The sequence below is a fragment of the Rhinatrema bivittatum genome, chromosome 5 (genome assembly GCF_901001135.1).
Source record: "Rhinatrema bivittatum chromosome 5, aRhiBiv1.1, whole genome shotgun sequence".
NCBI classification, from domain to species: Eukaryota; Metazoa; Chordata; class Amphibia; order Gymnophiona; family Rhinatrematidae; genus Rhinatrema; species Rhinatrema bivittatum.
In genome coordinates, this window is record NC_042619.1 from 118,206,454 (window position 1) to 118,221,244 (window position 14,791).

General features: G+C 47.1%; 1 protein-coding gene across 2 annotated transcripts in view; it reads left to right on the plus strand.

Moving 5' to 3' along the window:
• LOC115091516 (guanylate cyclase soluble subunit beta-2-like) overlaps nt 1-14,791 on the plus strand; it is a 143,222-nt gene that overhangs the window by 64,613 nt on the left and 63,818 nt on the right. For both annotated transcript variants that reach the window (XM_029601721.1, XM_029601720.1), the window contains 2 exons: nt 11,408-11,507; nt 12,539-12,642. In XM_029601721.1, coding sequence (XP_029457581.1) covers nt 11,408-11,507; nt 12,539-12,642 — 204 coding nt within the window. The remainder of the gene's footprint in view (nt 1-11,407; nt 11,508-12,538; nt 12,643-14,791) is intronic.

Here is a 14,791-nt window from a genome sequence, read left to right on the forward strand (position 1 = left end):
ACAAGTTCCTAGAGGAAAAATGTATAAACTGTTATTAACCAGGTAGACTTGGGGAAATCTACTGCTTATCTCTGGACAAAAGCAGCATGGAATCTATCTACTACGGTATTCGGGGTCCTGCCAGATACTTGTGACCTAGATTGACCACTGTTGGAAACAAGATACTGGGCTAGTTGGACCCTTCTCCTGACCCAGTATGGCAGTTTTTATATTCTTATGTTTAGTCAAAGGTACCCCAAACTGTTTTCTTTTTTTTGTTGGTTATTTGCTGTTTGTGTTGTGAAAAATTCTGCTTATTGATTTTCTGCCCCCATCCCGGCCTCAAGAAACCAGTGCAATTGATGGATTCATCTCTTTATCCAGTGGGATGCCATGTCTTTCAGGATACTACACAATATTCATTCAAAGCATTGATCTATTGCTAACAAATTTTCATTGTTTTGTGATCTCCTATATAGAGTTTACTGATTATGCAGTAAATGTACAGTAAATCACTCATTAAGCAACTAATGCTTGATCTGTCTCCGGGATTAGATGTAATCATTGCTAATTAATTAAGCAGTAATTCCTCCTGGGAAAGCATTTATTAGTAGTTAATGGCAATTAGCAGATACTTAAGTGGCATTTGCCTCAGGCTCTCTACCAAGAGAGATAATAATCCTTGGTCAGAGGTTTGGTTTTCTTTATTTTACAATAAAATGTGCATATTTTTGGTTTTTGTGTTTCTACAGGCAGATAAAATCAGGGTGTCTGGTTGTTAGAGCTGGCTGCATTTTGAGAGCCAACATCGTGTACTCTGGCCAATCCGATTGCTTGCAGATGAAATTGACATTCTGTTTGACTTATAATTATGAACTGATCTGTGCATCTGAATAAGAAGCATGTGTGCCATATGATAAACTCTGATTTGTAACAATAAAAGGCAGATTGTTGTTGCTTAGTTATATGGATACAATTGATGACTGCCAGCATGACCAAAAAAAAAAAAAGTACCATTTAATTAAAAAATATGCTCCTGCACCCTAAATAAATATAATAAGCAGAAAACCCCTGAATACAATAGAAAAAAAATAAATTAAGGGTAAATGAAAGGATCTTTTTTTATTTATCATAATGAAACCTGAAAAAATGAGCACTTGGATAAGAAGAGCAGGTGGAGCACTCAAAAGCAGGTGACACAGCAAACAAAGTTACAGTATCTCTGTAGGGTTCCCTCAGACATTCAAACAGATTTACTAAGCTTTTTTCCATATATATCAGAATTGGGGGGGGCTTAGTACATCAGGCCGATTGAGTTTTTACAAATTATGGGGGTTTGACTCAGAAACATAGAAACAGGGAAATGACGGCAGGAAAGGACCAAATGGTCCATCCAGTCTGCCCAGCTAACTTATGGTAGTATATGCTGAGCCATACAAGTCTCCCTAATACTTATCAGTTTCCCAGACCAACAAAGTCAGGACACTTCTTGGTTGCTGTATGAGTCCAATTTTCCATCACCTGTTGCCGTTGAAGCAGAGAGCCATGTTGAAGTTGGATCAAATGTTTCAGGCTTATTGGTTAAGGGGTAGATTTTCAAAGTGTTACGCGCGTAAGATCAGCGCGAAACCCCCAAAAACCTACCCCTGCATGCGCCGAGCCTATTTTGCATAGGTTCGGCGGTGCACGCAAGCCCTGGGACGCGTGTATGTCCCGGGACTTCGAAAAAGGGGCGGCCCGGGACATGGCTGTGGGCGTGGCCGCGATCCGGGGGCATGTCCGGGCGTGGTGCTGGTCCGGGGGGGCGTGGCCGAGTGCCCCGACACAGCAGCCTGTATCGGGGCACTCGGCCACGCCCCCCGGACCAGCACCACGGAAATAAGGTAGGGGGGATTTAGGTAGGGCTGGGGGGTGGGTTAGATAGGGGAAGGGAGGGAAAGGTGGGAGGGACCAAAAAAAAAAGTTCCCTCCGAGGCCATTCCGATTTTGGAGTGGCCTTGGAGGGAACGGGGAAAGCCATCAGGCCTCCCCTAGGGCTCGGCGCGCACAAGGTGCACAAGTGTGTACCCCCTTGTGCACGCTGACCCTGGATTTTATAACATGTGCACGGCAGCGTGCGCATGTTATAAAATAGTGTGTACATTTGTGCGCGCCGGGCAGCATGCACAAATGTACCCCCGCGCGTAATATTAAAAGTCTGGCCCTAAGGGTAGTAACAGACACATCAGCAAGTTACCCCCATGCTTATTTGTTTTCCCAGACTGTAAAATTCAATGTCTTTGTTCATTGCTATTTGAATCTAATTCCTCTTTTTCTCTTTTTTCCCTGCCTTTGAAGCTGAGTGCAATGATGGAGTTGCATGAACAATATGAATGCTTATTGGTTAAGGGTAGTAACCGTCATACCAGCAAGTTATCCCCATGCGCTCTTTTCTTCATTTCTGTCCACTAGAATATAGGGATCCACAGTGTTTATCCCATGCTTCTTTAAATTCTTCACTGTTTTTGCTTCACTACCTCCTCCAGAAGGGCATTCCAGGAATCCACCACCCTCTCTGTGAAGAAATATTTCCTGACATTGGTTCTGAGTCTTCCTCCCTGGAGTTTCTTTTCATGACCCCTAGTTCTAATAATTTCTTTCCAACGGAAAAGGTTTGTTGTTGATCATGCATCATTAAAACCTTTCAGGTGTCTGAAAGTCTGTATCATATTTCCCCTGCACCCACCTTTTTGTTTGTCCTTCTCTGGACCGCCTCCATTCTATCTCTATCCCTATCCCTTTGAGATACGGTCTCCAGAACTGAACACAATACTCCAGGTGAGACCTCACCAAGGACCTGCTCAAGGGGATTATCACCTCCTTTTTCTTACTGGTTATTCCTCTCTCTGTGCAGCCCAGCATTCTTCTGACTTTAGCTATCGCCTTGTCACATTACTTCGCCATCTTCAGATTGCTAGACACTATGACCCCAAGGTTCCTCTCATGCTCCGTGCACATTAGCCCTTCACCCCCCATCACATACAGCTCTTTTGGATTACCGCACCCCAGAGCATGACTCTGCACTTCTTGACATTGAATCCCAGCTGCCATGTCTTTGACCACTGTTCAAACTTTCTTAAATCACATTTCATTCTCTCTATTCTTTCCAGCATGTCCACTCTGTTGCAGATCTTAGTATCATCCGAAGATAGACAAACTTTACCTTCTATCCCTTCCGCAATGCCGCTCACAAAGATATTGAACAGAACAGGTCCCAACACCAATCTTTGTAGCACTCCACTTAGCACCGTTCTCTCTTCAGAGAAGGTTCCACTTACTATCACACATTGTCCTCTAAGAAGGTTCCATTTTCTATCAGGAGTAACACCAGGAAATAGATGCATGAAATGGACTCCCATAGCAGTGGTGGAGACAATAAAAACCCAAATTCAAGAAAGCGTGGGATAAATACAGAGGATCCCCAGTAGTGAAGAGGTGAGGGGGGAGCTGGGAATTAGCTGGGGGGCTGTGGCATTGCACCGGGGGGTGATGGGGAAGAATAGAGGGACCTGCTGGTCCCTGTCTATTGACATGTTCTGTGACCATGGTAGGAACAAGCGTAGAAGATTGCAGTATTGCAATCAGACCATCCTTCACTCCACCCAGAGCAGGGGCAAGGGGAGAGGTGATAAGGAAGGAAGAAAGGGCAGATAAAGGAAATCACATGCTGCAGGCCATGGGCTAGCCAGATTGGTGCCAGGAGGCTGCTATACCCCAGAAACCAACCGTGTCAGTACTGACATGTTGATCGTGACAGTTTGATGTCCCAACGAACTGAACAAAATCACTGTGAACCTGGAAGATGTAGTAGGCCAGATTGACAAACTAAAGAGTAGCAAATCACCTGGACCGGATGGTATGCATCCTAGGGTACTGAAGGAATTAAAAAAATGAAATTTCTGATCTATTAGTTAAAATTTGTAACCTATCATTAAAATAATCCATTGTACCTGAAGACTGGAGGGTGGCCAATGTAACCCCAATATTTAAAAAAGGCTCCAGGGGTGATCCGGGTAGCTATAGACCAGTGAGCCTGACTTCAGTGCCAGGAAAAATAGTGGAAACTATTCTCAAGATCAAAATCGTAGAGCATATAGAAAGACATGATTTAATGGAACACAGTCAATGTTAAGCTTACTTACCTGGTAATCTCCTTTTCCTTAGTGTATGCAGATGGACTCAAAACAAATGGGTATAGTGTGCTCGTGCTAGCAGTTGGAGACGGATCTGACGTCAGCACGGGTACATATACCCCCACAGGAAGTGAAGCAATTCAGTAATCTTCCTTGCAAAGCTGTTATAGCTATATGTGTACTGACCGATCGTTTAATCAACAGGATTACCTTGACCAATTGATGGTAGCTGGAGACCGCCAGTGTTCTCAACCGGAAGGCGTCAACACCCGGCAGGGTGGAAGCCCTAGTATAAGCAAAACATGGCTTACCGTGAGTCAGCGAATCCCCATGTATACTGGCAGCCAGGCGGGATGCTGAGTCCATCTGCATACACTAAGGAAAAGGAGATTACCAGGTAAGTAATCTTAACATTTCCTAGCATGTAGCAGATGGACTCAAAACAAATGGGATGTACAAAAGCTACTCCCGGACTGGGCGGGAGACTGCCCGAGGACCGTGTAGGATCACCCTCGCAAATGCTGTGTCCTCCCTGGCCTGAACCTCCAGATGGTAGAATCTGGAGAAGGTATGGAGGGAGGACCATGTCGCCGCTTTACATATCTCTGCAGGCGACAGCAGCTTGGCTTCCGCCCAAGAGGCTGATTGTGCTCTGGTAGAGTGAGCCTTGACCTGTAGAGGTGGTGGTTTTCCTGCCTCTACGTAGGCTGCCTTGATAACTTCTTTAATCCAGTGGGTGATGGTCGGCTGTGAGGCCGCTTCCCTTTGCTTCTTCCCGCTGTGCAGGACGAACAGGTGGTCCGTCTTTCGTACTGCTTCTGACATTTCCAGGTATCTGGACAAGCAGTCTGCCGATGTCGAGATGACGTAGTATTCGACCTTCTTCCGATTTCTTCAAACCTTCCGTGGTAGGCAAGGATATGGTTTGGTTGAGGTGAAAGTGTGAGACCACCTTGGGTAAAAAGGAGGGAACTGTGTGAAGATGGATAGCCTCTGGAGTGATTCTGAGAAATGGATCACGACAGGATAGTGCTTGTAGCTCTGAGATGCGGCGTGCTGAACACACAGCCAGCAAGAACACCATCTTCAAGGTCAATAACCGGAGTGACAGGCCTCGAAGGGGCCTGAAGGCTGATCCCGCTAGAAATTCCAACACTAGATTGAGGTTCCACAGGGGCACTGGCCACTTCAGTGGCGGGCGAATGTGCTTGACTCCTTTCAGGAAACGTGCAATGTCTGGGTGCTGGGAAATGGATTTGCCGTCACGTCTGGGTCCATAGCAAGACAGCGCTGCTACCTGTACCTTGATGGAGCTGAGGGACAGACCCTTCTGAAGTCCATCTTGTAGAAAGTCCAAGATGAGAGGAATCTTAGCAGCATGTGCATTGGTGCTGTGAGAATCGCACCAGGCTTCAAAAACTCTCCAGATCCTGATATATCTAAGTGATGTGGAGAACTTGCGTGCTCGGAGGAGTGTATCTATAACCAGCTCCGAGTATCCCCTTTTCTTCAGTCTAGCCCTCTCAATGGCCAGACCGTAAGAGAGAATTGAGCTGGATCCTCGTGGAGAATGGGGCCTTGCCTTAGCAGGTCCTGGTATGGAGGCAGAGGAAGAGGATTCCCTGCCAGTAGTCTTCTCATGTCTGCATACCAGGGTCTTCTTGGCCAGTCCGGGGCCACTAGAAGAACTAGGCCTCTGTGTCGCTGAATCCTGTGAACAATGGTGCCCAGCAGGGGCCATGGAGGAAAGGCGTATAGCAGGATCCCCTGAGGCCACGGCTGTACCAGGGCATCGATCCCCTGAGCCTGAGGATCTCGCCTGCGGCTGAAATATCTGGGAACTTGAGAGTTGGACCTGTCTGCTAGTAGGTCCATGGCTGGCATTCCCCATCGATCCACAATTATCTGAAAAACTGTGGGTGACAGTTGCCACTCCCCCGGGTTTAGGCTTTCTCTGCTGAGGAAGTCCGCCGTCGTGTTGTCCTTCCCGGCAATGTGGACAGCGGAGATGTCCTGGAGATTTGCTTCTGCCCAAATCATCAGGGGAGTTATTTCCAGGGACACTTGTTGGCTTCTGGTTCCGCCCTGTCGGTTGATGTATGCCACCGTGGTGGCGTTGTCTGACATCACTCTGACCGCTCTGTTGCGAAGTCTGTGGGCAAATCGCAGGCACGCTAGCCTGACTGCCCGTGCCTCTAGTCGGTTGATATTCCACCTTGACTCTTCTCTGGTTCACCGTCCTTGGGCGGTGAGCTCCTCGCAGTGCGCTCCCCATCCGTTCAGGCTGGCATCTGTGGTGAGCAGAATCCAGGTTGGGGAGGACATTCTTGACCCCCGGCTCAAGTGGCCGGGCCGTAACCACCAGCGTAGTTGATTCCGCACTCTGGCTGGTAGAGGCAGGTGTATGGTGTAGTCCTGTGATCGTGGACTCCATTGAGATAGAAGGGCGCGTTGCAATGGTCTCATATGAGCCTGCGCCCATGGCACCACCTCCAGAGTGGATGCCATGAGGCTGAGGACTTGTAGATAATCCCGAGCTGTGGGCCGGCTGGCGCTCCGCAGGACCTGCAGATGATTCCGGAGTTTTGACTGTCTCTTGGAGGTCAGGCTGACCTTATATTTATTTATTTATTTTTAATTTTTATAGACCGAAGTTCTTATAGGAACTACAAATCAATCCGGTTTACATACAACTTTTAAATGCCCAAAGAGTAGGGGGCTTTACATAGAACAATTGAACAATAAAACAGGTACAATGAAACAATAGAACAGGTAACAATAGAACAATTACAATAATGATGGAACCAATATAATAGATAACCAATTAAACATAGTAATATAGTAATTAAATATTATATAGAAAATAAATAAAGAGGGATAGAGTAAATGAAAAGTGAATACAGTAAATACAAAAGATGAAAGAGCTCCAAAATTTAGGTACAGTTGACAAAATCTTAATCTTAATAGCATAAAACAGTGAGAATAACCCATGATATGGGTTAAAAGACTTGATTAGGTAGCATTAGATGTCTTCTTGGGTGTCGAATTGGACCCCTAGGTATTCCAGCAACTGGGATGGCTGCAGGGAACTCTTCTTTATGTTGACTACTCATCCTAGGCTTTCCAGAAGAGCTATAACTCTGTTGGTTGCCCGGTGACTCTCCTCCGGTGACTTTGCCCTGATCAGCCAATCGTCCAGGTAGGGATGGACGAGGATTCCTTCCTTCCTGAGTGCCACTGCCACTACTACTATTACCTTGGTAAAGATCCGCGGCGTGGTGGCTAACCCGAAGGGTAAAGCCCGGAACTGGAAGTGCTGATTTAGGACTTTGAAGCGTAAATAGCGCTGGTGATCCCGATGGATTGGGATATGCAGGTAGGCTTCTGACAGATCTAGGGAGGTGAGGAACTCCCCTGGCTGTACTGAGTTCTTGACAGACTGTAGAGTTTCCATGCGAAAGCTGGGGACCCGTAGGTGTCGATTGACTGACTTGAGGTCCAGGACGGGCCTGAAGGTGCCCTCTTTCTTGGGTACTATGAAATAAATGGAATAATGCCCAGATGTTACCTCTTCCGCAGGTACTGGGATTATGGCTCTTAGGGCCAGGAGCCTCTGTAAGGTCACTTCTAGTGCCGCTGTCTTGAGTGGCGAACAAGGAAATTCCACAAACTTGTTTGGCGGAAGCCGAAAGAAATCCAGGTAATATTCTTCCCGGATGATGGTGAGGACCCACTGGTCCGAAGTGATCTCGACCCACCTGCGGTAGAAGAGGGTTAGCCTGCCCCCTATGGCTGCTACCCTCGGATGGGTCGGCTGATTGTCATTGTGGGTTACAGCCGGGGCCAGAACCCGGGCCGGTTCTCTTCTTGGTGTGCTTAGCCCGAAAGGGCTGATTCCTGGCCTGAGAACGAGGTGCTTGATAGCGAGAACTGTAAGGGTTGAAGCGCTGCGAGTTTCTACCTCTGGATGGTCTGGAAACAGGACGCTGGCTCCTCCTTGACCTGTCTTCTGGTAGACGGGGTAACGGAGAGGCACCCCATTTAGTAGCCCAATTCTCAAGGTCGCTGCTGAACAGTAGTGAACCCTTAAAGGGCATTCTTGTGAGTCGAGTCTTGGAGGACGAGTCGGCCGCCCAATTGCGTAGCCAAAGCTGTCTCCTGGCTGCCACTGAGGAGGACACTCCCTTGGCTGCCGTATGGACGAGGTCGGAGGCTGCGTCTGTGAGAAATGCGAGAGCCGATTCCATGTCTTCTCCCGGGGTGTTGTTTCTTGCCTGTGATAAACAGGAGCGCGTCACCACGGTGCAGCAAGTCGCGATTCGAAGAAACATGGCTGCTACCTCAAAAGCTTGTTTCAAAATGGTGTCCATGCGCCGGTCATGTGCATCCTTGAGAGCCGCTCCCCCCTCCACCGGAATGGTGGTGCGTTTCACGATTGCATTAATTATGGCGTCTACCCTGGGGCACGCCAGCAATTCCTTGGATGTCGGATCTAGAGGGTACATGCCTGACAAGGCCCGACCCCCTTTGAATGAGGCCTCCGGTGCCTTCCATTCCAGCTCGATTAGCTGCTGTGCTGCTTGTAGGAGGGGAAAGTGGTGAGCCATTTGGCGCAGGCCCTCTAGCAGAGGGTTCTGTACAGGAATCCCTGAGGGGTCCTGGCCCGGAATGGCCAGCTCCGATAAGCATTGTGAGACCAGGCCTGGCAGATCTTCTCTCCGAAAGAAGCGTCTCATGGTCCGATATGGTTCTATCTCACAGGGAAGTTCATTCTCTTCGGGGGGCTCCTCACTTACCTGTGAATAATCCGAATCCCCATGATTGGGGCTGTCGGGTGGTGAGTGGCTGCGCCTAGGTCTCGAGGGTCCAGGGGCTGGATCCACCGGGACGGAAAGACCCATCCGAGGAGCAGACTGCATCTGGACAAAGGCGTGAATCCCCTTGAATAATTCCACCCAGGAAAGCGAAGCCAGATCTGGCCGCAGGGGTACCAGGACTCTCGGATTCCCTGGCTGCTCGCCATGGCCTGCGAAGTCCGGTGTGGTCCCCGAGGAACCGCTAGGCTGGGACCGGTCTTGTCCTGGAACTGCCATGGCTTCCTCACATTGGGCGCATAGGGAGTCTGCTTCCTCGCTCTGTGTAGCTCTAAGGTTGCATGCTGAACAGAGGCTTAGAGCGTTCATGCCTGATTCTGGGGGTGCCGGCTCTGCGGACGCAGAGGCATTCTTATGTTCCATTTGCTTTAAATGCGGTGGCATCCTACGATGTGCGCCTAACACGGGCGCTCAACAGCATGCGCCTAGAATGGGCGTCTTATCAACGTGCGCCTACAGCGGGCGTCTTATAAACAGTGCGCCTATAAACAGGTGTCTTATAAACAGTGCGCCTATAAACTGGCGTCTTATAAACAGTGTGCCTATGAACGGGCATCTTATAACGTGCGCCTATAGCAGGCGTCGTATAAACAGTGCGCCTATGAACGGGCATCTTATAAGCAGTGCGCCTATGAGGGCGCCTATGAGGGCGTCTTAGAAATGTGCGCCTATAGCGGGCGTCTTATAAACGTGCGCCTATAAACGTGCGTCTTATAAATGTGCGCCTATAAGCGAGCGTCTTAGCCTAACAATGTGCGCCTATCGCGTGCACTAACAATGTGCGCCTATCGCGTGCGCTAACAACGTGCGCCTATCGTGTGAGCGTTTAGCAAGCAAAAGCGCTTAATTAGAAAAGAGAAGTAGGCAGGCAAAAATGGCGACCTCCCAGGTGGGCGGCCTCGTAGGCAAGCCCAGTCAGTCCACACTTCCTCGGCGACCAAGTAAAGATGTACGCCTTACCTTGTCTTCGGCGCTTCCCGGCTGCGACCCGGGCGGTCTCCAGCTGCAGGGGGAGAGGGGAATACCTTCACCGCCGCGCTTAAGGAAGTGCACCCGTTGCCTCTAGGCCGCGCCCGAACCGCTTGGGGGCCAAGTCCACGCCGGGACCGAGGTTGCCTCTAGGCCGTGCCCGAACCGCTCGGGGGCCAAGCCACGCCCGAGCCCTTCTCACTCGGGGGCTGGGTCCCTGCCGCGAACCGGCCACCGGACTGAGGCTCTTACCTCTGAGGGACCACGGAAGTCAGCTCGGGAAACTCAACTGGGTGAGTGACCGCCTGGTATCACCACAGGAGTGCGGGGCTCGTCTTCAGTAGATTTCTTCAATGACTTTAGTCGATAGAATTTGGAAACACGCTCAGCGAGCGTGAGGTAGCTCCAAACTGCATTGGAGACGGAAATTACTGAATTGCTTCACTTCCTGTGGGGGTATATGTACCCGTGCTGACGTCAGATCCGTCTCCAACTGCTAGCACGAGCACACTATACTATACTATACACTATACACTATGTGCGAAGCCGCACATTTTACTTTCAAAAATTAATGCCTGCCCAAAGACTGGTGCTAATTTCAGCCGGCACCGGGGACGTGTACAGAAAAGCAGAAAAAACTGCTTTTCTGTACACCCTCCGACTTAATATCCAGGCGATATTAAGTCGGAGGCCCCAAAAATTAAAAAAAAATTTAAAATTAAAAAAAAAAAAATGTAAAATGTGCCCGCGGCCTGTGGGTCGGAAGGCGGACGCTCAATTATGCCAGCATCCATTTTCCGAACTCGTGGCTGTTAGCGGGCTCGAGAACCGACGCTGGAAAAATTGAGCGTCGGCTGTCAAACTCGCTGACAGCCGCCGCTTCTGTCAAAAAGGAGGCACTAAGGACGCGCTAGTGTCCCTAGTGCCTCCTTTTACCGCGGGCCCTCATTTAAATACTTGATCGTGCGCCCAGGAGAGTGGCCTGGGCGCGCGTTGGGAGAGCGGGCGCTCGCCTCAGAGCACCGGCTCTCCCGCGGGTTTTACTGTATCGGCCCGATAGAGGGCAACCTTGAAAGGAATTCTTTGCTAGGTACAGTTGCCCCTAGCCCTCTGTGGATAAAAAAGAGGTGACACTGAGGGAAGAGCTGGGTTGGGCAAAGTAATTTTGAAATCCCTGCGCTCACTTTTCACTGCTTTAGCATCCACGCTTTTGCACCTCAAAAGCAGATCAAGGCCTCCCTACCAGCACCGACCTGCTGTGAAGAAGTTGTGGTCAGAAAAGAGGCTTGCAGGCACTGTAGGTTCAAAGTACCCACAGGCCTGCAAGCACCACAGACATTATGAAAAATGCCCTTCCCCTAACTAAACCTAGAATATTGACTGGCATATTATTACTTGCATTTCTCGTTATAGGAAGTGGACATACCTGAAAAATGTTCCAGCATGCCTCATGGCCGAACACTAAAGAAATCCTACTGGGACATTGTGAGAAGTGTAGTCAAATTTGGAAAAGGTGAGCAGGCTTCATTTACTGACCTCTGTCAGGAGGATCATGACCACCTACTGACCTCAGCCGTACAGCAGTGCTCAGACTGCTGCAGTTCAGGAAGTGTCTGCCTTGGAAATGATCTGGACAGTATAGGCTGGTTTTGTGTCACTTTTTTTTTCTTGTAAGGAACATGCCTTGATGTATGGGATCACTGTAGGCAGAGAAACACGATAAAGAGCATATTGACAAAAGGGCAGGATTGTGAGAAGCTGGAGGGAGGTTCAGTTCCGCTTTGAGATTTGGAAGCCATAATCTTTGTGTATCCAAATCTGGAAAAGGTTTCATGATTTTGGAACTCAAGCTACTAATAAGACACCCCCCCCCCCCCCATTTCAAAGAAAATAACGAGCTAATTTTGGAATTACTTCAACCCTCTGATTTCTGGAGATTTTGGGCGGAAAACAACGTATTTCCAAATGAAAGCTAACCACGTGCATGGCTCCAGAAGCTTTCCTTTGGAAATGAAAATGACGTCAATAAAAACTGCCGTGATTTATTTGCTAAGGGATCAATCTTTGCTGGGAAACTCATTCCACTTGCATTTGCGCAAGCCTGTCTGAACACTCAGCTTTGCAATCTATTTGCCATAAGATGAAAAGAAAGTTATAACCCAAACCACATTTCCGAATGGAGAAGCCACCAGAGGCTAACTCTTAACAATCTCTCTCCAGCCCCCCCTCCCCCCCACACAAACTCCGAGACGCTTTAAGTACAAGAGACACTGGAGCTGCTCAAAACTATGAGATCATTTCTAGCACCCACTGCAGCATGATCTCATCCTGACCAGTTTGGTGACAATGAATCAGCCTGAATGCACTTCCATTAATCATTGTACTTTTAAAGCTCTTATGATATAAATTGCCTGCAAAAATACCTTTTGTCCCCATAGATATTTATGTTCTTTATTCTCTACAGAAGTTGAATATAAAGTTGCCCCCCCCCCCTCCCCTGTGTTCACCATTATTTTCTTGTTACTGGAGATCTTGCTGTTGCAGGGAGCCTGCTGAATTCCTTTGAACCTGTGTATCCCATGCGACTGTGGATGGAAGAGAGAGCCTTCTGTAACGCCTTTCCCTTTCACATTGTGTTCGACAAAGCAGTAAGATAAATCACCCTTTATAAAGATACTAGCTGACATTGGAGATGCTACTGTAAAACAGGAGTAGACTTTTTTATTCTCATATGTATTCATTTATAGACATCTGATATTCCGCTTTTTTCCTATGGGTAGGCACAAGGCAGATTACATAGAAAACAACAAAGAGCAACATATCAAATACATAAATTTGTGTATACATATAGATATGAGGTAGATTATACTCACACACTCACAGAAATGTTTCTCAGATTCTGATCAAGAGCCATAATCTTAACTTTAAAGTTGTAGTGAGTTGCATTCATTAGAGAAATGAACTCTGGTTAACAAGTCCCTTTGGGCTCCTGTGAAAAAATAGTGCTTAGACAGCTGTTAGCCTGATATGCACACATGTGGCTTTTTATCTTGCCTTTCCATTGCAATATTCTCAGAGGCAAGTCAGTGTTGTGCCTAACCTGGATTATATGGATTTATATTGAGTGTCAGGGAGCCAGAGTGTGACAGATAGTTCTGTGCAACTTAATACATTACTACTTAGCTACTGTTTGTGTGATATGAGCAGAACTTTTCTGATAGCTATGGGGGAAATTACAAATCAAAGGAATCAGTGATTGGTTGGTTGTGCAATAGTGAAACCTATACTTGCAATTCAATAATAAAACAGAATAAATGTGCAAATCAGTGGTTTCAAATCAGTACTCAGGATCCTCAGGGATCTATATAAAAGGTGAATGGAGGGGTGTCAGATCTCTTTACACTAGTCAATAGGGGAAATTAGACAAGGATGCCAATGTTGCTGCTCTTGTTTATCTTAACATCAAAACTCCTACCTACAGGAAGGGTAATTTTCACACATCCCACATAACTTATGCTGCAAATACATGCATATGCACCAGTTTTCAAAGCGGCCTTATGCACCTAAGGCCACTTTGAAAATGATCCCACCAAATTTACCCCACACAAATTACACCTTCTATTTAGTGCGCACAAAATTTTCCTAAAAATATGTATGCATCTGGTAAAATGGGACAAAATATGCACTTAAGTCCAAGCCCCCACTCAACTCCACCCTCTGGAGCATCTCTGCTCAGACTGAGTAAGCTTATGTGCAAACAGAACTTACTGTACATGCATAGGTTTACCCACATATTGGGTGGGCAATTTTGTAAAAGACCACTTCTCTTAAAACACTGTTTTACCTGAGGAAATCCCTTTTGAAAATTACCCCAAAATGTACAACCTTACACAGCTATAAACACAATACACGAGAAGTCAAATTTAGCTTGTTTGTGGATAATATTCTTCTTTTCGTGACCGATCCACAAAAAAATCATTAAGTGAAATAATGAAACTTTATGAAATGCTTGCCAGTATCTAAGAGCTTATGATTAGTTTAGACCAATTTGAGGATCCCCCACCTGTCACAGTTTAGAAGGGTCTTGGAGGAGACATTTTCCCCTGAGATGGGCACATAGTTAAATTAAGTACTTGGGGCCTAATCATCCTGTGGGATCTATCCCAATTATATGAAAGTTAACATTCTTAACATGCTGGAGAAAGTTAAAGGCTGTATGGAAAAGTGGTGTATGCTTCCTCTCTCTGTGTATGGTAGATATGCATTGCTTCCCAAAATGTTATATCCCATAGGGATGGGCATTCAGAAGAAACAAAATAGGAAATTTTGTCTCATTTCCTATTTCATTTTGGGTAGTTTTCAAAACGAAATGATTTAAATTCAGACAACATGTTGTTGGAATCTCATTTCGTTTTAAAAATATAAAAAATAAAAAAACATCCATCGGGCCTAGGCCGAAACTCAAAGCAGGTGCTGTGGTCTACTCCCAAGTATGACTCAGGCACCTCGGCCAAGGTTGTGGTGACCTACTTTGGCCTAGGCCTCATCTGCAGATTCCCCTGGATTGGATAAGTGGGGGCTGGGGAGGATCCTAGCCCTGGCATTTTTCTGAGTAAGTGGGATGAGTGGTGAGCATGGGAGGCCTCAAGAGGCCTTGTTTCATTTTTTTTTTTTTTTAACTAATGAAACAAAATAAACATTACCGTAAATGAAATGAAACTCGTAGGGGAACACCCCCCCATCCAAAACAGAACAAAAAACTTAACAAAATTTTTACCCCTGCACAAATCTAATCCA